Source organism: Neovison vison, chromosome 3 (assembly GCF_020171115.1).
Source record: "Neovison vison isolate M4711 chromosome 3, ASM_NN_V1, whole genome shotgun sequence".
Lineage (NCBI taxonomy): Eukaryota > Metazoa > Chordata > Mammalia > Carnivora > Mustelidae > Neogale > Neogale vison.
The window spans coordinates 150,839,871-150,862,205 of NC_058093.1; the positions used below are offsets into that span (position 1 = coordinate 150,839,871).

The 22,335-nt window shown below is 40.5% G+C and overlaps 1 protein-coding gene across 3 annotated transcripts in view; it reads right to left on the bottom strand.

Annotated features, from left to right (window-relative positions):
* Positions 1-4,059: 4,059 nt before the first annotated feature.
* C3H18orf25 (chromosome 3 C18orf25 homolog) overlaps positions 4,060-22,335 on the bottom strand; it is a 90,143-nt gene continuing 71,867 nt past the window's right edge. For all 3 annotated transcript variants that reach the window (XM_044243052.1, XM_044243051.1, XM_044243053.1), the window contains 2 exons: positions 16,576-16,702; positions 4,060-7,546 (listed from right to left, as the gene is read on the bottom strand). In XM_044243052.1, the coding sequence (XP_044098987.1) occupies positions 7,357-7,546; positions 16,576-16,702 (317 nt within the window). In that variant the 3' untranslated portion in view covers positions 4,060-7,356. The remainder of the gene's footprint in view (positions 7,547-16,575; positions 16,703-22,335) is intronic.

The window sequence follows — 22,335 nt, forward strand, 5'->3', positions numbered from 1 at the left end:
CTCATTCTCTCTCTCTCTCTCACTCAAATAAATACACAATAAAATCTTTAAAGAACACTAATCCTATCACGGGGACTCCCATATTATCTAAACATAATTACTGCCCAAGGGCCCCACCTCCAAATATCATCAGACTGGGGAGTAAGGCTTCTGCATATAAACCGGGGCTAAGGTTGGGTGGGGGGCGGTGGGGAGACACATTCAGCCCATATATGAGGCATACACATATTCAGTTTTACTAGACAATTTCACTGTTTTCCAAAGTAGTTGTAGCAAATTATCCTCACACAAAAAGACAAGCAAGTTGCCACTGTTCTGCGTCCTGGTTGGATTTAAATGTATTCCCGATCCTGCGTGTGTGAAATGGCATCCTGTAAAGTTAAGTATGCGTTTCCATAATTAGTAGTGAGCCCCACCAAGCATCTTTCCTATGTTTACTGGCCATCTGTAGTTTCCTGTTCCACAAACTATGAGACAGGGAATCTATCTATGGAAAAAGTTTCCATAGTCACTCCAGAGCCTGCAGGGACGCATACTCAAGTGCCTAATGTTTAAATCTTTGACCACTTACCTAAGAGAAAAGGGAACCAATCAAACATTACTTTCTCAGGAAGACTTCCAATTCTTCTCAGGCCAGAGCAAAGCAGAATCAGCAGCAAAAAGAATGAAGGAAAACCAGGTGGAGAAAAGAGGTTTTGTTTTTCTTAAAGCTAAGAAGTCCTAATTTGGACCACAGAAAAAAATCTGTTCTTGCAAAGTCTAGCCATGCAAATCTGGAAAAGTTGTTATTCTTCTGTTCTCAGTCTTCCAATCTGCAAAATTAGGATAACAATCTGTACCACTTCTTACTCCCATGTGGAAATTCTGAAATAAACATTCTTTCAAAACTTTGAAAATAAAGAGATTGTCGAAATTCAAGGTTCTCTGAGTGTTAATCATCCAATGCCTTCCAAAAGCCTAAGTAAGAGGACAGAATTGTAGCCCTTTGAACAGCTCTCCTGGAGTGAGTCGCTCTCCTGAATTCTTGCCTGAAAAAGCCCGACGGCTTTGCAGAACAACAAATGACCCGCTAAAAGAACACAGCCCTACCTTTCAGTGTCAAGAAAGAGATGTAAGAAATTCTTCATTTTACAAGTATAGCAATTTACTCCCTTAGGTGGTCAGATGGTCTTTCTAGGGTCTCTTAGTCTCTGGACCCAGCTTTGTATACACTAGTCACCACACCCTCCCCTCTGGTCTAAAGACCCCTGGTGCTCCAGGTCCACCCAAGTCCATGCTTACATCAGACTTGCTTGCTTCAGACCCCATCACAGGTGTGAGGGCTCAAAAGCTAACAGTACTTCCCCCTTCCACTCTTAGGATGGAGTCATCATGGAAAGGAAACAGAAATGACTCCTCTCAGGTGTCATTTACCAAAGCACGAAGGAAAAAGCTGGTATCATATAGATTTTTCACTAAAGAATAAGAAGCTAGATGGAGGGACGCCTGGGTGGCTCAGTTGGTTGGATGACTGCCTTCGGCTCAGGGCGTGATCCTGGAGTCCCGGGATCGAGTCCCACATCAGGCTCCCAGCTCCATGGGGAGTCTGCTTCGCTCTCTGACCTTCTCCTCGCTCATGCTCTCTCTCACTGTCTCTCTCTCTCAAATAAATAAATAAAATCTTAAAAAAAAAAAAAAAGAAGCTAGATGGATATGATTTACAAGCAGAGAGTATTCCCAACCAGCAGGCCAGATTCTCTGAGGTCACATGGGTTTCTGCTGCCACACCTCTCTTCTGAGGTCTGACTTCACTGTCAGCCCTCACGCTGACCCTTCACCCACCCAACCCACCAAATGGGATCTCAAGGCTAGGCTGAAACAGAGAAACAGTGACTCCTCATCACACAAAAGGATCCCTGCCTAAAGCCACCTCCATCTACAAGGCCTGCACCTGTGCAGAGATGTGCCATGGCAGCCCTGGATCCGCACACTCATCCTCTGCATCTTTGTCTAAGCTCACTGTTCCTTCCGGTATTTTCTACTGCTTTCTTCTGCTCCAAGCAGATTCTCCCAGCCAAAGCTCTACTGTAGCCCAGGAACTTCCCAGACTCTGTGACTCGGTGCTCTCAAACATGGAGTCAAGGAAGTAAGGAAATCATACCTACCAATGACCTAGGAAGACCACTCCTTCCTAGATGAGTAATAGAGTTAAAACAACAAAACTTAGGGGCACCTGGGTGGCTCAGCCAGTGAAGCGTCTGCCTTCTGCTCAGGTCATTATCCCAGGATCCTCGGATCGAGTCTCACATCGGACTCCCTGCCGAGAGCCCGCTTCTCCCTATGCCACTCCCCACACTTGTGCACACTCTCTCTGTGTTAAATAAATAAAATCTTTAAACATAAACACACACACACACACACACACACACACCCAAACCTAAAAGAGATTCACTGTATACTTCAGCTGCAAAACTGGAGCCAAAGAGCTATTTATGTATTTGGTCAAGATTTATCTATAATTTTTCTCAGGAGTAAAGTTATAAATAGCTGTCATCTACTGTGAAAAACACACCAATAAGGAAAGGCGAGGCCAAAAGCCAGCCAAGTATACAAGCACAGGAGAAGGAAGGTAGAATGAGATTAAGAACTAGACACAAATTATTTTACTTACTCATTCTACAAAAGCAGCAGTCAAGGGCAAAAGGGATCAAAAGCAAGGTCTGGAAAAAAAAAAAAGCAAGGTCTGGAATCCCAAGAAGAGTCTCTCACAAGCACTAATATTTCAAGGTTTCAGATACAAGGTAGTACAATGTTAGTCCTAGAACAGCATTCAGAACTGTTCCAGAATGCTGAAAACATTTCCCAACTGTTAACGTTGTACTTCCTCATTAACAGACCCCTTTACACTGCAAGTAGAACTAAGAATTCCTGAGGAACATGGAGAGATCCAGGAGTGGTATTTTAGTAAAGATAGCCTCATTCTCCCCAGTTCCTTGTTCCCTTTTACATGAAGGTAAGTGAAAAAAGTTATGAGATGTTAATATGGTAGTTCCTATAATTTTTATAGCCAAATAAAACCCCTGAAAATAGAACCAAATTAAAGGAGAAGTTCTTCAGACTGCTTTGAAATCCTCTATATTTGATTCAATGTTCAACCACGTGCAAAGTGCATGCAGTTGGGCATCTGGTGCTGGGTCCTGGGAAGTAACTGTCCGCTGAGTTTTCTGCCCAGGAGCAAAGGCACCTAGCACTAGGAAGCTCTGGGCTCTCTCTGAAACCTCACTGGTCCTAGCTGGGAAGGGAGGCAGAGCTACAGGAAAGCCAGTGCAGAGCTACTTTTACCCAGATCTAACACACCAACGGCCACATGCAAAACATCTTGGGAGGAGGATACAGCTGTTGCTTGGAAAAAGTCGGCATACCAGTAAGATCTGTTAACAAAATATAATCCACTTTCACATCCAAAAGCTAACTCAGAAGCTGCTCCAGGCACCATCTAATTAACTGAAGCAGATACAAAAAAAATCCTCAGAAATTATCATTGTTTAAATACACTCTATTTTATTTTGTCTTAAAATAGTTTAACCTTTATGCTACAGACTTGTTTCAAAAAACAGAAAATCTTATCTTGCACCAAAAAATATATATATAACACTCTGTTTTATTATTTTTTTCTCCAAAGACCATTAAATACTAAATGGAAACAAAAACTAAATAATGAATGTAAAGAAGAACCAAATTTTGTTTTAAAAACTAGAGTTGCACATTTTAAAACATTAATTCTAAGCAATGATTTGTCGTCACTGCATCAAGTCCACGCTCACACTCCAGCAACAGCAGACCTGTTAACCACCAAGTGCATTGGTTCCTAGCCATACAATGGCTAACATTTCATTTTCATGGTAAGAGGAGCAAAAGGCTTCATAGGACCTTTGTACTCTCTAAAAAACAAAACAAAACAACAACAAAAATATTTCCTAGTTATCCAGTGATTTTTCTTTTAAGATCACTACCCTTTAAAATTTGTTAAAAGAATAAGAAGTATGTAGTGTTTTAAATAAAATGAAAAATACAACAGCATTGGACTAAAATACGTGATTATTTTAAACAAACAGTGCACAATCTGAGGAAGTTTGGTTGGGGCGCAATCATTTTTATATATACATGGAAGTCACATCATACACATACTGGAAAACAGAAATTAGGGGCTCCTTGCACTAAAAAACAAAGTTTAAACTAAAAGACAAAGTTGTGTCCCAGCTCTTTCAAAAACCCTGTGACACAATATAAAAAGCAGGCAACAAATTCATTTTTAAGTTACCTATGGTGCTAATCTGCTAAAAGTAACAGTGAACAACTGACTAACTTAGCAAATCAGACGGTTCATATTCACAATTGAGAATAATAAAAGCAGGGCTTATGCAATGCTCAATTTTAACGACTACCGGAGTCCATTCAGTCCGGCCCCTTCCATCAGAATGAAAGAATAGCTGCTAGTGAGCAGCACCTACGTGTTCTAGGGCAGCCACGTTGACGTGATAGCCAGTTCCTGCTCTGTCTTTTCAAACTGGAGGGCAGGGAGGGACTTAACTGAATTCGTGCCACAATCAAATCTGTGACCCAAGTGCACCACTTTAGCAGAGAGATTGTGAGCAATGTTCTGTGATGCGTAAAGAAGTGTTTATGCTACCAAATGCAACACTTTAGTTAACAACAATCCCTTTAAAAGAAATTTCAAATGTCACAGGAGTTGTTTCCCTGCAGAATTTTATCAGTAAAATACCTTGCCAGAAACCACACCCCAACTCTTCTGGGTCTGGCAATGAAAGAAGAGTTGAAACAGAGTCTCTCTATAGTTAGTAGGTGGAAAAATCCCAACCCTGTAGGGGAAAACAGCTGACTGTCTCTACCATCCCTTCCCCGCCCCCTTTTGCATACTGATTTCTAAATCCCTGTTCTGGTGCATCAAGTCAGGTAGTCAGGATGCTGGAACGGGGGCAGTTGCGGGAAAAGTGCAACCTGGTATAAAAGTGAAAGGCCACAGAAGAGCCTGGTTATGACTCTGCTCTCTGTCCCCGATCCACAGTGCACACAGCACACCAGAATTCTCTTTAGCGGATGACTATTGACTATTGGGGGCTAAAGAAAGTATGTCATGGGAAATCACCTGCTGTGTGGAACTGGACAAAACACACTATTAACATAAGAATAGGTAATGTGAAAACATTCTTTAAAATGGGGCTCTGCCCTGATGCTGGGGAAAAAATAAGCTGCAAAAACTTCAAGTCATATAATCCACTCTATTCTTTTCCCAATGATTTTCCTGGAAAACACAGACCAGAAATTGTACATTTCTGCTTTGTCTAGCATTTTAATTCAAGTCAAAAACAATGTGTAACAGCAAAATTCAATAAATTAATCCTAAAGTAAAATATGAAGGTCCAAGGATACACCAGTAGTGACTCTGCAGAAGGTCCTATTTCGCTCTGGCCTCTGGATCTTTGGTTTTTTGTCTAGAATTGTGGCCACGTGAGACTTGATATATGAGGTGCTAAAACTGGAGGTTCATGATCTTTTAAAAGCCTGATCTATTAAAAGTAGATTGACGGGAAAATAAAAAGTTGATGAATAACAGAGGCCAGATCAAATGAGATGTTATCAGAGAAGATGAAAGAACACATGTTTCCATCCACTCCCATGGAAAAGGTACATGGACGAACTAAAGCAGCAGCAGAAGGATAAAGGACTAAATGAGTCTTTAAACGAAGAAGAAAAAGAGGAAGAAGAGGAGGAGGCCAGGCAGACTCTGACACATGCGCACACAGGGGTGTCCCCATTTGTCTTGGCGGCCCCACCATACCTACCCTGCATACTGCCTTATGCAGGACAGACATTGGGACATGTGTGTCCACTGAATGAAATCTGAAATGGTAGTTCTCATGCTCTTATAAGGAAGGGCCACCAAGGCATTTGTGGAGGGAAGCAAAGGGCTAGGGCTACAGCAATGTTATATGGCAAATATGGAAACAAAAAAACAAAACAAAAAAGCAAACAAAAACCAAAAACCACGGAAAAACAAAAGATGAGGTCTTCTAAGCCAATAGTACTTCACTCCTCCCTGTGCACAGTACATAGTGTTCTAACTAGGTATTGCTTGTAAAAGAATTCACTAGTAACTACAACATGTTATAGGAAAAAAGGTAGTAACTAATGCCACAGAACTCCAACACTGGCATTTCCTAAATTCCCTGAAGCTCCTACTACCCTTTGCTTAGTTAGAGACTGTAAAACCTACAGTGTCATTTATGTGCTTAGCATCTGGTTTCTTATGGTGCATTTTGATTTTTCCACTTTTAGATGGTAGAGGAGAAAAATACCCAAATACAGTATCAGGTCTATTTCAGCTCGAGTGTTAAACAATTGTTGTACCTCCTCTTTGGAGAGACCAGCTGTGAAAGAAGGCACAGTCTTCTCAGACTTGTAAGTGCCCACAGTCTTAGAGGTGAACACAACTTTTCATATTCTACCTAAGTAGTAGGTTTCTGTGTTCTCCCATTATCTGAACAAACCAGGGGAAAAAAAGTTGATGGAGACAGATTTTCCTACTGATCTCTCAATACTCTCCTCACATGCCCAGAAAACCTCATGGTGGGTATCTATCTGAAATGCCTCTGCCCCAAAAGCAGACATTTTCCAAAGAGTTATGAATTATTGCAACAAGGAGACCAACTAAGTCACCTTAGCAGTATTTATAAACACAAAGGGCCATATCAATTATTTGTGTTGTGGGAAGTCAGCCAGGAGCAAAGTCAGGAAAGAAGGTAGAAGACTTAAGCTAAAAGAAAAGTAATACTTCTGTCTTCTATTTTTAAGGACAGATTTTCAAATGCACATGCCCTACTAGGTGCCAAGAAGGACCTGACTAAATGTGTGCAAATGCCCTAAGGTAGGAGTGCCAATGGGTGGGCTGACAGTGGTCAAGTCTAGATATTAATTTTATTACACAGAAAAATAAATACAAGATTCAAAACTGAAATCCATTTCACTTAGTAATTAAAATATTATTCTAGGAGGAAGAGTTTCCTAAGATCAAAAGTCACCAAGTAAAATGAAGCTGTCTAATAAATTCATCATTCTCATATTCCTACTGAGGGAAAGGAGAAATTCTTTTCTCTGTGCTAAGTTATTTTCCTAAGTGACTTCTTTTAATTTAAAAAAAAAAAAAAAAGTGGGGGGGGCAATTTTCCATGAGTTTCGATTATACAAATGCCACGAACAGCTTCTGAGGCTGAAGCTATGACAATGAACTTCCATGTCACAAAGAGGAGGAGGAGGAAGTAGAAGGGAACAGTGCAGAGGAAACACAGTGACATTGTATTACAGTAGGTATTTACGTCTGCTATCCTCATCCAAGGTAAGATCAACAACTTCCGCAGGTGAAGCCCAAGTCTGCTGGGGAGTCACAGCAGTCCATGACTGTGTTTGCCGGGTGCTGACATACTGCGTGCCAGAACCGTGCTTCCATGAGGAGACACTCTGAATCACACCTCCTCGAGGATGAACACACCTGCAATTGAGATGAATAGCGTAAGCATGGTTAATCCCACCACAGGAAAAATAGGCAATATGGCTCTAGCGGCACCGATCGAAACTTTCACAAACATAAGCCTACTGCACGAGTTCATGAAACTCACAGCCAATATCCCTCTCTTCTTCTTCCCTCTAGTGTCTCCCTCCTCTCTCAATTTAGCCTAAAAACAGACAAGAGTCTTATCTCAGAAACTCCTGAGTTATGTCTAGATTTGTTACTGAAATGGACAGATAACATAATGTTTCTCTCAACACAGTTAAACTTCTGGGGTCTTCAGAACAGGGCAGAATATAAATCCAGTGCAAAATTAAGATACCTAAACAACCTTAGTCTAACCAAATGAAAACAGTAGGAAATACAGGTACAAGCTATTATCCCAAATAAGTTTTGTGCCATACTGGGAATAATACCTTCCGAGACAGTAGGAGTAATACCCCTTTACAGACTGGATTTCTTGAAGTCTGTAAGTACTAGGTCATGCATAAAGGATCAATCCCCTTATCCTGAAGGTCACAACAGAACATTTGACTCATGCATCTGAACTGCCTATGTGTTTTAGTTAAGGGAAAGAAACAAGGCTGAAGTGCTCAGTTAAGGTCCTCTAAAAGTATTTTATCAGAGGGACAGAACTGCCTTGGTGATAAATCTCACCAAGAGTTCAACAGAAGGAAACTGCTTCTGAAACACTGACATAATGAATTCCACATTCCAATCAAATGATAGAACTGTGAGCCTCCCCGATGAATCACTGAGTGAATCTGGATTCGGATGAGAGGAAGGTAGGCCGCTCAAGCTTTAGTTGCTACTTTTGTCCTCACTCCTAAATTACTGACCAGATCCTATGTAATATATGTGAAAGTGGCAGCTGGCAGGATTCTAGTCACATAAACTATTATAGTGGGTCCTGAGTAGCTGCTCTAACAGGCTGTGTACAATAAGTGGTGCTGGATCACTGGAGAATTCCAGCTTTGACCCACTGTTACCTACACTACCAGACGCAAAAGAACATTAGGGTAACAATGGACAAGATTTAGTTCCAAAACTGCTGAAGGAGTCTTACGATCCTGCAAAGACTCCTTGCTCCTACAAAGGCAGCCTGAAAATTACTCCCTTACCAAGAGAGGTGCCAAAAAACAGATCCCCCAGGGCCAGAGCAAGGGGCAGAACGCAGATTTGTTACCATACCAGAAGCCCATTATCTGTACAGAATGGGCTAAGTAGCTATTAACCCAGAAGCTACTATGTTTTCAAAGATTAGTGAGTGAAAAGCACTAAAATGTGAGACATAAAGTCCAAAAGCTAATCCAGATCTGTCCAATCCATTGAGTATACTCAGATGAAGTGATCTTATAATCACAGAAAATGTCAGCCAAAGGAGTCCATTTAGCATTTACAGAAATGGTTCTGATGACGGATGGCACTAGCATACTGAGTTTCTTAAGCAGTCTCACCTCATTAGACAATCCCAACAAATGTCAAAGCTACAATCCACACTCAACCGAAATGGAAACTGAGGATTATAGTGATTACATGATTTGCCCAGGGTCACAATGCTTGAAGGTGGTGGGCCACAGAGCTTCAAGCCAGGTCTGATCCTGAGTTCTGGCTTTTCACATCAGGTTGTTGCTTTACAAATGTGTGTATTAAATTAGGTAAAGCAAAACACAGTGAGTACAAAGCAGAGTGCAAAAATAGGCCCAGATTAACAATTTAAAAATACAAAGTTCTTCAAAAATTCAAAAGCTCATCTGTGTAAGTACTAATTAAAGGAGGCTAGAACTTAGCAGAATTCAGAGAATGAATGGCTACAGAGAGAATCAGTGTAATCTTTGGCAGAATTCCCAGAAATATCTCCAAAATAAAAGAGTTATTTAGTCCCAACTGTTACTCTGCACTCCTCCCTAAGTAATGGTACAAGGGAGTGGCTTAAAAAGGATCTGATCCAGGGGCTCCTGGGTGGCTCAGTCAGTTAAGCGTCTGACTCTAGATTTCAGCTCAGGTCATAATCTCAGGGTTGTGAAAATGAGCCCAGGGTCGGGCTCCCATTTTAGAGAAGAGTCTGCTTGAGAGTTTCTCTCTCCCTCTGCCTTTCCCACCCCATGCTTACTTTTGCTCTCTTGAGTGCATTCTCTCACTAAAATAAATAAATGAATCCTTAAAAAATAAAATAAAAGGGACTGGATCCATAATGTTCATTTTACTGAAGAGAAAACCAAAGCCAAAAGACAACTGCCTAGGGTCTTAAGCAAGTTAAGCACCAGACCCCAAAAAAAGTCTCCATCAGAGAGTTCATTTTCCACTAAGTATGCCTTCCTCAGACTGCACCTAACGCAGTATACTCCGTCTGATTGTAAGGAGCATGGCCGCTGGGAATCATTCAATAAACAGCAAAGCAGATTCTAGAATACACTCAAGAGTAGGAGAGTGAGAGGTGTAAAGACAATATATACCACTGTGGAATGATGGACACAGAGAAGAGAATAAGGAGGTGAGGCACTTCTTCAACTATCTGAATTAGATGGCTACTGTAGTTATGTTACAAATGATTCCAGTTACTGGAAACCAACTTGGACTACTTTATTTATTAATTTTTTAATTTTTGTATTTATTTGACAAAGAAAGAGAGATCACAAGTAGGTGGAGAGGCAGGCAGAGGGAGAGGGGGAAGCAGTCTCCCTGCTGAGCAGAGAGCCCGATTCGGGGCTCAATCCCAGGACCCTGAGATCATGACCAGAGCCGAAGGCAGAGGCTTTAACCCACTGAGCCACCCAGGCACTCCAACTCAGACTACTTTAAGCAAAAAAACAAATTTGATGGAAAGACACTTGAGCACCTCAAAGAACCTAAGGATGATGGAATAACTAGTCTCATTCATTTGACTCAAGCCTCAACCCTCTCAGTCTGTTTCTCTCATTTCAAAATTTTAGATTCTCTGGATTATATGATGATCCCATCTTCTGTCAAAAGCTTTCTGGGCTCCTATTTAACTGCAATGGAAGGTCAATTCCCAAAGAATGGAGAATCACCATGGGAGAAGGTGGCTACTCCACCATGTGCAGAGATCTTGAGAACAACCTACCAACCATTAATCAGTTTATGGAGGGAAGTTTTAGATGATCATTACTATACCACAAGTATAGCTTCAGTTACCAAATGATATAAACTGCCTTCTAAATGTTCAAGCAAGTGCTGGGCTGTCAGGAATATTAAAGAGTAGTACTCTAAGACAACTTCTAAGATTAGTGTTGACTTTAAGATTTTGAATAATATAGGCAAAATTCTCCTTTTAGAAGTCAGGCTAGTGGTCACAGGGAGGCACAATGGTGGGAAGGTTGTAAATGCAAGATGGCACAGGAGGGACTTCTGTTTCTTGATCAGAGCGCTAGTTACCAGTGTAGGCAGTTTGCAAAAACTAAAGTGTACACTTATGACTTCCCTGTGTGTGTTATAAGCCAGTAAAACATTCAAGAAATCTGTGATTTAATGACCTCAACCATCTTGAACAAAATGGTAGCTAAGAGATGGATGAGGCCTGAACAAGGCTTTTACCACATCCTTTTTAAGTACAGGGCAAAAAGACTCAAGCTGATAAACAAGAGTGCTGGAGAAACCTTTCCACTGTTTCATAAGATGGCATATGTTATAGATCAACTTATACCAGATAGGGAGGGAAAAAATTTCAGGAGGAAAAGGCACCAGCACAACTGTTATCAGCCCTATAGAGAAGGATGTTAAGAGGCTCAAATTTCTGGTAAGGCTACAAACATAAAATACAGTTTCATGGATGACCACAAACCCCTTTTCTGTATGATGAAAGACCTGATGTGGAAACACACACAGCTGTTTTTTAACTGCTCCAATCCAATTCTAGTGCGGATACAAGCCATGCTTTCACAAAGCCATTCGATCTATGTATGATGGGCAACAGGCACAAATCATAACCTAAAGTCATATTTTGAGTAAATGCTTTGAGAAAATGCTTAGGACTTACTCCCCGCCACCCAAAACAAAACAAAACAAAAACAAACAAACAACAACAACAAAAAAAACCTACTTTATAAATAATAAGTTTCGACAGAATAATTTCCTGCTCTTCATATACTGAAACCAATAAAGGAGAGACTTCACAGTGGAAAAGAAAAAACACAGAAAGAGGGCAGGCTCTGATGGTCAGCTTTTGATACAGTTAACTTACTATCCTAAGAAAACAACATTAAACATTAATCATTTTTGCTCTCATTTACAAAACATGAACGTGACCTCTTAGATAACATTCCTACTTATTTTTCCTAACTGAAGATGAAATTAATCCTTGGCTTCAGGGAAATGCCTATCTGTATAGCTCCTTTGTTTTTTTAAGGTTCATGTTTGCAACGGGTTCTAGGAAGCAGTCAGTCTTAAATGCTGAAGGCTTCTAGCATCAGTTCTTCTATTGAGGGAGGGATGAACCAACATTAAGACAAATGACCACAGGACCAAAGACTACAGTGAAATGAGTTAAGGGTTTGATTATTCCCCAAAGCTTCAAAGGACAGGTACCAAAGAAACTGTTCAAGAGTTCCATAACAGAAAGGTCTGTTCTACATGCACTCATCTTCTTAGGGCAATTACCAATGAGGCCAGTAGAAGAAAAGGAAAAAGGACCAAGGACAAAGAAAAATACTGGCAGAGGGCCATAAGTTAAAACTTCTGACAAAATTAAAGGAACAGAAGAACTAGAGTGCTGGGAAAATCTCTATCTCATTGGCAAAGAACATCTTGTAAAAATTGACTGTCCCAAAATTAACATTTAGAAATGATAACATTTAGGTAACAATAGGAGTTAATCACAGCAACACAAGACAGCCATAAAAGATGCATTCAAACCATTAGTTCAGAAGGCATGCTTTCTAGTCTATGACTAGAAGAAACACAGAAACTAAAAGAACATTTCAAAATCTACATTTAAAGAGCCAGGAAAGATATTAACGTGCAAGAAAAGAAAAACTGTTTAAAAAAAAAAAAAAAAAAAAGACACATCGTAAGTAGAACTACTGAGTCCACGTGAAATAAAATGCTTCCAATATGGAAAAATGGCAACGCAATTCAAGTCAGAGCAACCACAATCCCAAAGAGAATAACTCAAGAACCGAGTCTGAGTTTTTCAAAACTCTCAAAAAGCCCACAGCAAGGTAGAATGTCAAAAGAAAAAGTAAGAAAGGGACAACTAAATCCAAACAAAACATCTATGCATGCAAATCAAATTAGAAAAGATGTGGATCAAAACCTAAAACCTTTTTTCCAAGCGATAACCCTGCCAGAAGCCCATCAATACTTCATAACTGCAACCCTAGACCTGTAAAAGAAATAAATTCCGGATGAGATACAGGAACCAAAGCGGTAACTCCAAAGTAGCCAACAAGAAAGCTTCTCCCCACACCTGCTCCTCAGATTTTTAATCTCAAATGTTTGAAAGATTGTCAGGCTTCCTCTAAAAAAAGTACTGGAAAAATGTTCAGAAAGACAGAAGAGCCAGCGAGACTCTATTCAGTCCTAGGCACAAAAAGCAAAATAAAGGATCCCCTCAGAATGACACAGGAGTCAGTTCAAAATACTCCAACAAAACTTGCCAACTGTACATTCTATCAGAATGTATTCACCATCACTGAGATTTCACAATCAGTTTGTCACTTTTAAGAGAGCATTTCCACCGGATTCAACCCAAAGGATCAGAATAAAACACATACTGATGATTCAGAGCCTGCAAGGAAAAACTCCTTGAAAGTAACATTATGGCATGTTATTTACAATATAGGCAGTCACTTGACTTAGTTCAAGAGTGAAACAGACAAGTCTATAGAGTAAAATGACAATATGGATAAAAGACCTATTAAGTATTGACACCAGTGTACTAACGTGGGGGTGAGAGAGAGAGAGAGAGAGAGAGAGAGAGAGAGAGTGTGTGTGTGTGTGTATGTGGTGGGTAAGAACTTACAATTTAAATTTCCAAGTTTCAACGGAAATATAAGGATAATTTTAACTCCAGATACCAAAATACTCATAGTAAAAAAGAAGCTAAAGAGTTTATGATGGAAGAAAAGTTGAACAAAGAAGCCAAGAAGAAAGGTGGCTCACTTTGTAACACTTGTAGGCAGAAGTAAACATTAAAGAAGGGAGATGTGATAGAAGTTAATAGAGAACTGGGCCAAGTAATATGTCTCAGCGACAAAGAGATCAGGTAAGCAACACAGGTTATTACCTGCTCTTTGCTACTTCAGTAGGAACACATGACTAACAGTGAACTAAAACATGAAATGTAACTCAAGAGGAAGTTGGTGAATGGATAATGTGTTCCTGGCAAAACTGAAAATAATTTACCTCTATCGATTTGTTAATAGGCAAGACAAGGTTTATAGTAGGGATTTAAAAGGATAATCTTTTGTATTTTAAGGAACAATGGTGAAATAAATAATGGCAAATACATGCTAAAGTAAAGGAAAAAAATCAAAAGCTCCACCCTGTCATCTGAGGGAGAAGTCAGCATGCAGGGAACAGGTGAAAAAAGAGAACAGGAAAAAGTTCTTGATTAAGGCAAAGAAAAAAAGGAAAAAGAGGGAGATTAAGGAAAGACTGAAAAATGAAAACTATTTCCCACCAGAACATGGGAAATAACCATTGAAAACAGGAAAGGAAAAAGGAAGCAGCCATGCAGACAGACATACAGAATAAACACAGGACAGAAGAGGAAGCGTTTAGGTCTTATAACATCTGAGAACTGGCCATTTTTGGGGAGAAGACATGCTAAACAATGACTTAACTCTACATCCTTAACGTCCCAACAGGTATGACCTGAAAAATGCTCTCAGAAACTAGGATCGGGGCGCTTGGATGGCTCAGTCAGTTGAGCATCGCCTTTGGCTCAGGTCGTGATCCCAGGGTCCTGAGATGGAGCCCCACATGGGGGTCCCTGCTCAGTGAGGAGCCTACTTCTCCTCTCCACCCTGCTCCTGCTCTCTCTCCCTATCTCTGTCTCATTCTCAGATAAATAGATAAAATCTTTAAAAAAAAAAAAAAAAGAAAGAAAAAAAGGAAATTAGGATTAGTTCTCATGAAGACAAATGTAGCCTCAATTTACACACATATATACTTTGCCTGCGTTCACCACTCTTAAGTTTGCCTTTTATATACATGACAGAATAAATCCTGGTTAATGTTTTATATCTAACAAAAGAGTAAAATCAGATCTAAAAGCCAGGTAATGGGGCACCTGGGTGGCTCAGTGAGTTAAAGCCTTTGCCTTCGGCTCAGGTCATGGTCCCAGGGTCCTGGGATCGAGCCCCATATTGGGCTCCCTGCTCAGCGGGGAGCCTGCTTCCTCCTCTCTCTCTCTTTGCCTACTTGTGATCTCTGTCAAATAAATAAATAATATGTTTAAAAAGAAAAATAAATAAAATAAAAGCCAGGTAATGTAGATATTCTGTCAATACCTACTTGGGGCAATCAGGAAATCACAACTTAATTCTTGTGGCCCAGGAGAAAAACTGTTTGCTAATATAGAATACACATTTTTTAAAGTCTGAATTTTTGTTCTTTATGCATATGTGTGCTAAATGTTCCTCAAGAGTACCTCTGAGAGAGCTATAACTAATTCTTAGGAACAGTATCTTAAAGGAAAAGTCAGCACATTTTTTCCTACAAAGGGGTAGATGGTAAATATCTTGGGCTTTGAGGTCTCTAAGGCATCTGTTGAAACTTATCAACACTGTCACTGGAGCCACAAACAATATGAACATGAACAAATATGGCTCCATTCCTATAAGATTTTATTTATGGATAAATGTGTTTTGTTTGAATTTCTTTTCAAATAATTTCCACATGTCACAAAACATTATTCTTCTTTTGATCCCCCCTCCTCTGACCCTTAAACATGTAAAAATGTAAACCAGTCTGAGCTCAAGGTCCATATAAAAACAGGCAGCAGAACAGATTTAACCCACTGGCTACCGTTTGTTCATGAAGAATAATAAATTTCAAAAATTTTCATAATACTACACAAAACTGATGCCTTCTGGCTTTTTCAAATACTAAAACAGGACTGCTTGAGTCACATGAACTTCACTAGAAATCTATTACATTAGGAACAAATTGAAGTAACTCAAGTTTTAAAGAAAGCCAAGGAGAGTTGCTTTAGGAAACAAGCAATAGAGGTATGATGTCTAATGTATATTTCCCAATTGCTTGCTCCCAATATATTTCCAGATAAAGTGAACAGCAAGAAAATATGAATGATAGGGGAGAAAGTAGGGTGATACTTATGCCATAAGAGAAAAATCTGTCAAGCTATCTGGACATTTGCTAAATAAAGAGGAAACCAGTTCTAATTCACATACCTGTTGTGGTTGAGAAGTTCTTGATGAAACAATATGCAACACATACTGAAGCTCATATCATGTCTAATCAAAAGGCATTTTTTAAGCCAAAGGAAGCGGAGAGATAGTTCCCACAGTTCATGCCAGCCATGCCATGAGGACTACCATTTTCTTTTCACTTGGCTTCAGGTTAAAATCAAATTCACATTTAAAATATCAGAATGCGGGGTGCCTGGGTGGCTCAGTGTGTTAAGCCTCTGCCTTTAGCTCAGGTCATGATTTCGGAGTCCTCGGATCGAGCCCTGCATGGGGGCAGGGGGGGTCTTTGCTCAGCATGGAGACTGCTTCCCCCTCCCTCTCTGCCTACTTGGGATCTCTCTGTCAAATAAATAAATAAAATCTTTTAAAAAAATAAAAATAAAAATCAGAATGCGGGGTGCCTGGGTGGCTCAGTTAGGCATCTGCCTTCGGCTCAGGTCACGATCCCGGGCTCCTGGGATTGAGCCCCTCATCAGGCTCCCAGCTCAGCAGAGCCTACTTCTCCCTCTCCTTCTGCCTACTCATGCTCTCTATCTCTCTGTAAGATAAATAAATAAAATCTTTTTAAAAGATAAATGAATAAAATAAAATATCAGAATGCTCCACTTAATATCCTACCTTGCATGTTCCTGAACTCCGACAATCTCCACTTCACTATCTGAAGAGGCAATATTAATTTCTTCATTGAGAGGTGCATTGCCAGCTGATGTCTTGTCACTTGCTAGGAATCCTGGATCCAAATGACCTGGGAGAGAAGGGGGAAAAAATAAGCTCTACAGTTTGACTTCTCGCAAGCAGCATAAAAAACTCACTGACAGATTTCCCATCAAGGTTTAATCACAGAAACAGAATTGCTGTACAAGAGCTCACCAGAACAAAACTGTCAAGTCTCTTGCTCTCTATTCCTCAGGAAGAAGAAGAAAAAAAAACTTCGAGTACTTTAGTAAATAGGTATATATAAACTGTGATAATACTCTATTATATTTTATTCCACAATGTTTTTTGCATTTAACTTCTGTCTGCTTTTAAATGACCTGTGTAACAGGTTTGTCACCACCTAGAGGGCAATGGGGTTCTCTACCGCTTTTTTTCTCACCGTAAAATTCTCTACGGTGAATTTTAATAGAACAAAATTCTAACTCAGAAATGTTCAAAGGCATAAATGGAATAAATAACAGAAATTCTCATTAATATCATATTTGTACTGGAATGCTTTATGAAGGATTTAACAATTTTCTTTAAATTTTTAACAATTTTAACAGTCTTTCTCAAAAGGAATGTAGAGTTGACAAAATCTAAACTCAAAACCACATCTAAAAGGAAAAGACTAGAGGCAGATCACAGTTTTTGCTTTGAGCAACTGAAACGGAACCTACACGTTGCTGACAGTTCTTATTAGACAGAAAGAAACCACATACTGTGGGAAAAACACAACAATTTGTGGCACTGGGGCATGTAAGAACTTTTTCACTTGGGGCTTCACGAAGTATCTATTACATGCTGCAGTAAAACACACTCTCCAACTCACCAAAAACATGAGCTTCAAGGAACTCTCTCTCAGTAAAGGCTAAGAGCACAACAGCAAAGTACAGAGCAATATAAACAATTCTAACAAGAGTTAAAATAATTCAGCCTATGTACCCAGTTCTTAACTGTTCTGGCTTTTATGAAATTTAGAATATCTAGGAATTATGAAATAAACCGAGTTGCAACAGGCACAAATTTTCAATTATTCAATTAGAGGGTATTTTTATTTAAATGTATCTGACACATTCTGTCTCCACATTTAAAAAAAAAAAATCCTTGGTGACACCTCATATAAACTAAACCACGATCAGTAAGATTTTACACATACAGCTCTCCCTTCCCCCTCCCTCACCCCTTCACATCACTCACTCCAATGTTTGTCACTCAGAAACCTTGTACTTTCGTATTCTTGCGAACTTTTAGTATAACCCTTTTGGAAAGTTATAGATAGTCACAAAGCAAAAGACTTCTAATTTTTATACCCTCTGACCCTGCAGTCCCATCTCTGAGAATTTAGCCTAAGGGAAAAAACTTTAAATAAGCAAAATGCAATGATGTCCAAAGATAGTGACTACCACAGAAACTTGGAGAAGTATACGGATAATATACAAGTGTCACACAGGACAGTATCAGAATACTTTGGTGCTGAATGAAAGTTGGTAAAAAGCAATCAAGTTTGAAGCAACTGTGGGTCTTTTTTTTTTTTTTTAACAATTCTTTAATTGAGGAAAACAGAGAAAACAGAAGACCACAAAGCTTAAAATGGCTTCCAGATACAACTGGAGATCGAGATTGTATTACAGTCTGCAAGGGCTTAACTTTCTGTATTAAAGAACAGCAGAAATAGGATTCTAAAAACTGGCAGTGGGTAAATAACTTTGAACCCTACAAGCATATGAAAGGAGGCATTCACCAGACAAAACCTAGTTTTGTTAAATCTGGGGTGCTTGCTTAAATGAGGAGTATGTATAGTTAAGTCTTGATTTGGTTAACTCAGATTCTTGCTCTGACCCCAGGACCTTGCCTGTGCCCAAGTGCTTTGTCCAATTTCTAGTTCAATGTTGAAGTTACAACTATTTTCACACACACTGTTCATACTGAACTGCTAGGAAGGTAAATTGATAGTCTTTTTTCAAACCTTCAACTTGTCCATATTCAATCCTTTGAGCAGCCTTGCTTTGTGCAACTATAACAATTTACCTCATCTATTTGTTCCTAAATAAATAAGTACTTGTTTATGAGAGGCTATGCACTAGGTGCTAGGAATATTATGGAGAACAAAGGACATATATAGTATCTACCCTCAATGAGCTCATGATACACTCAGGGATTATAAAAAGCAGTCCACTATACTATGGCTTGAAAATTGCTCTGTTATAGGGACACCTGGGTGGCTCAGTCGGTTAAGCAGCTGCCTTCGGCTCAGGTCAAGATCCCGAGAGTCCTGAGATCGAGTCCCACATCGGACTTTCAGCTCAGTGGGGAGCCTGCTTCTCTCTCTCTCTCTCTTTCCCTCTGCCCCTCCCCCTGCTCATGCTCTTTCTCACATTCTCTGTCTCAAATAAATAAATAAAATCTTTTTTTTTTAAAAACTGCTCTGTTATAGAAGGTGTGTGTTTAAAGACACAGAAAAGGGAAATTTCCCAGACTTGGGAATAATGAAGGATGCAGAGGTCTTAGGGAAGAGTAGGCACAGGTGAGGAAAGTAGCAATAAAGAACACCGTGTTGTCCTGTAGGGTATAAACGTTCAGCGAAATGTGGGTAATGTAGTAAAAACAGTAATGGAAAATGAAACTGGCGAAGTCAGCAGAACTCAGACGGTAAAGAGTCTCGACTTGACTCTGAGAGGTAGGAAACCACTGAAGAATGTAAGCAGTGACATGATCTGGTTTTCCATTATAAAAAATTTCCTTTTAGAGTATATAAATGGAACTACTATCAGGGAAAGGAATATGAAAGGCAAGAAAACCAGTTAGACTGCTATGACTACGGCTAAACTAGTAAAGGAACAAAAGAGGGGGGATACTCCGTATACGTATATATACAGAAGGGCTAGTAATGCTGGGAATCAGGCAAATCAACAAATTCAGTAAAAAAATAATAGCTAGGTTTCTGCTTTAGGTAACTGGATAGAGTCACAGCACCCTTCCGAGCACCAATGAACAGATGAAGGTGGTTGCTCAGGACATGACAATGGCAGGCCTCTGAGATGTCCAACAGGCAGCTGGGGGTACTGTTCTAAAGCTCAGGTCAGAGGTCGAGGGAGGAAATAAGAGTCCTTGGCCGTAGGTGGGAAGGTAAAGGCAGCAGAGGAGCGAAGGGGGTCTAGAACAGAAGCCCGACAAATGCCAGTAATTAAGGATGGGCAGATGAAGGGGAGTTTACCAAATTAAGTAAGAGGTAGGAAGAAAATCTTAAAATATGAAGCCAGGACACCATGGAATGAGCATTTTTAGGAAGAAATGCTTATCAGTGCCTAACAGAGAGGTCCAATGAGAAGAGGGACTAGACACAGTCCACTGGAATCGGCATATGATGACCATACTTATGCCTTGGCAAGAAGAGCCTCAGAGGAGTGGCAGGGCTAAAGCCAACGCAGCAAAGCAAGCTGAAGAACAAGGGCAGGGAACGAAGTACAGACACATTTAAAACAGTTTGGCTAGGAAGAAAAAGGCAATAGGACAGTACTGAGAGAGGAAAATGGGCTTGAGGGAGAGAGGTGTGTGTGAGTGAAGAACTTTAAAAGATGGGAGAGACCCAGCCGTATCTGGAAAAAAGGCAGAGAAGAAACAGGCTCGATGGCAGAAGGCTGAGGCAATGTTCATCCGTGAAGAATGCGGCCAGGCCACGTGCGGTGCACAGGTGTGGGTGGGTGGCGGGGTGGGGGTTCAGAAACGTGAAGGAGCCACTAAGAAGACAGAACTGCCTAAGGAAGGAGAGGATCTGCTGGGCAGCACTGAGAGCCAGGTGGGCTGCAGACCAGGAAGCTAACTCAACCCTCAATTCTGCCTAGCGGAATCTGATTTTCTCCAGCTGTGCTAAGCAGAGTGATCCAGGTTCCAAGTGTGGGCCCAGGGATCAGACTTTGCCCGCTGGGTCCAACAGGAAAGCCCGCTCTACAGGAGCTGGGGATACGGCTTGAACATGCTGGAGCAGGGAAGAAGAGACACCCGCATGGGGCTGGCAAAGGGCCGGGTGATGGTCAGTGAGGCAGAAGAACAGTATAAGGGAAGTAACAGCACAAGAGTGTACAGGAGCTCCTGTGGAAAAGGAGAAAGCAAGAGGAACAGGTAGGAGGAAAACCAATCATTATGAGAAGTAAAACACTGTAATTCCATCCTCCTGGCCACCCACAAACACAAGCCTCTGGGACCCAGCCACTGCTCTCCCGTCTCGTCCTCTGCTCCACTGTTACTCTCCTCTGCTCTAGCCACCCACTTCTTACCTTCCTACAACCTTTCCACTGCCCTCTGAAATGCCAGATCCACGGAAAACTGCACTGAACTTTTCACCTCCCTGTGGAAACCTGAATCTCCGGAAAATGCCATCTACCCTGCAGTCCTTGGAAGCTGCTCCTACACCTCAGTTGGGGGACCAGAATCACTTACGAATATGGCCCTCCATCCTGTACAACAGCAGCAGCCGCCCCCCTCCTAGAGCACTTCCAAGTACTAACTACGGGACAGTTTCACCCCTCCATGGAACATTCCTGGCACTGGGCTTAGTTTCTCTCCTTCCACTTTAAGTCCTGCTACCATGATTCCTTATTACTCTATGAGCGCTCGTTATTTATGGGGACATAAATACTCCCTAAGGAGCTGAGCCTCAAGAGGCACTTCACACTCCCTGTAGTAGACTCGTTGCAAGGGGCTCAGCCCTTACCATCCTAAAAATACACAAGATAACTGAATTAAACCCAACTAAAAAGGCAGATTGTAGGAATCATGGTTGCTATAACTAAACTATTCCTCCTTGATTTCTCGTATCTTTTAAACAGTAATTAGGAAAACATGACAAGACTATGACACCATTAGTTCTTAATATCTCTGTGCCCAGTTCTATCTCCATTCTATCTCCACAGTTCTAATTTTTTTTATTTTTTTGAGGGCAGCCTGCAGTTCTAATTTATAATTCCAACTTATGAAATGTTCTCAGTCAACAGTACTTCTGAATAACCAATCTTCACTGATTAGGCCCCTCATCCTGACCCTGTTACCTACAGAACCTCATTTCAGATCTGGAAATATCACTTTGCCTTTCTTTGTTTAAAGAAAGGGGAAGAAGAAAAAAATAATAAAGAGGAAGAAATAAAAAATTACTATGCTACTTTGCTCACAATTCTACTATTGTATCTTAAGAAAAATAAGGTAACTACCATCAATATTTAAGATTCTTCTAACTCTAGTCATCCATTATGGATCCAGACACTAATAATTTACAAACCACCTTCACATTATTACATCAATTCAAACCATTTTGGTAGCACGATTTGGGCCATAAAAATTGTAATCCCACGCTGCTGGCATTTATAGAACTTGTGCGATGTTCTAAAACTGCTCACTTAAAATCAGGGTCTGCTCATGTAGCCAGTGCCTTTACTCTTTAGTCTAAATATCAGTATAAAATGAAATAAGGGACACTGAGGTTAAGTGATGTGGGCTAAAGACAAATTTCCCGGTGAATGTTAACTCTAGACCATTGGTTGTGAGAGTTTTGCCACATTTCTTGTCAGAGCCATCGGATAAAATGTGCCACTCAGATAACAAGTCAGCTACGACCCCACCAATTTTATGGGACGCCATGTTCTGTAAGAGACACCAAGGCTTTCTCCAAGAGCCAGGAACATATTC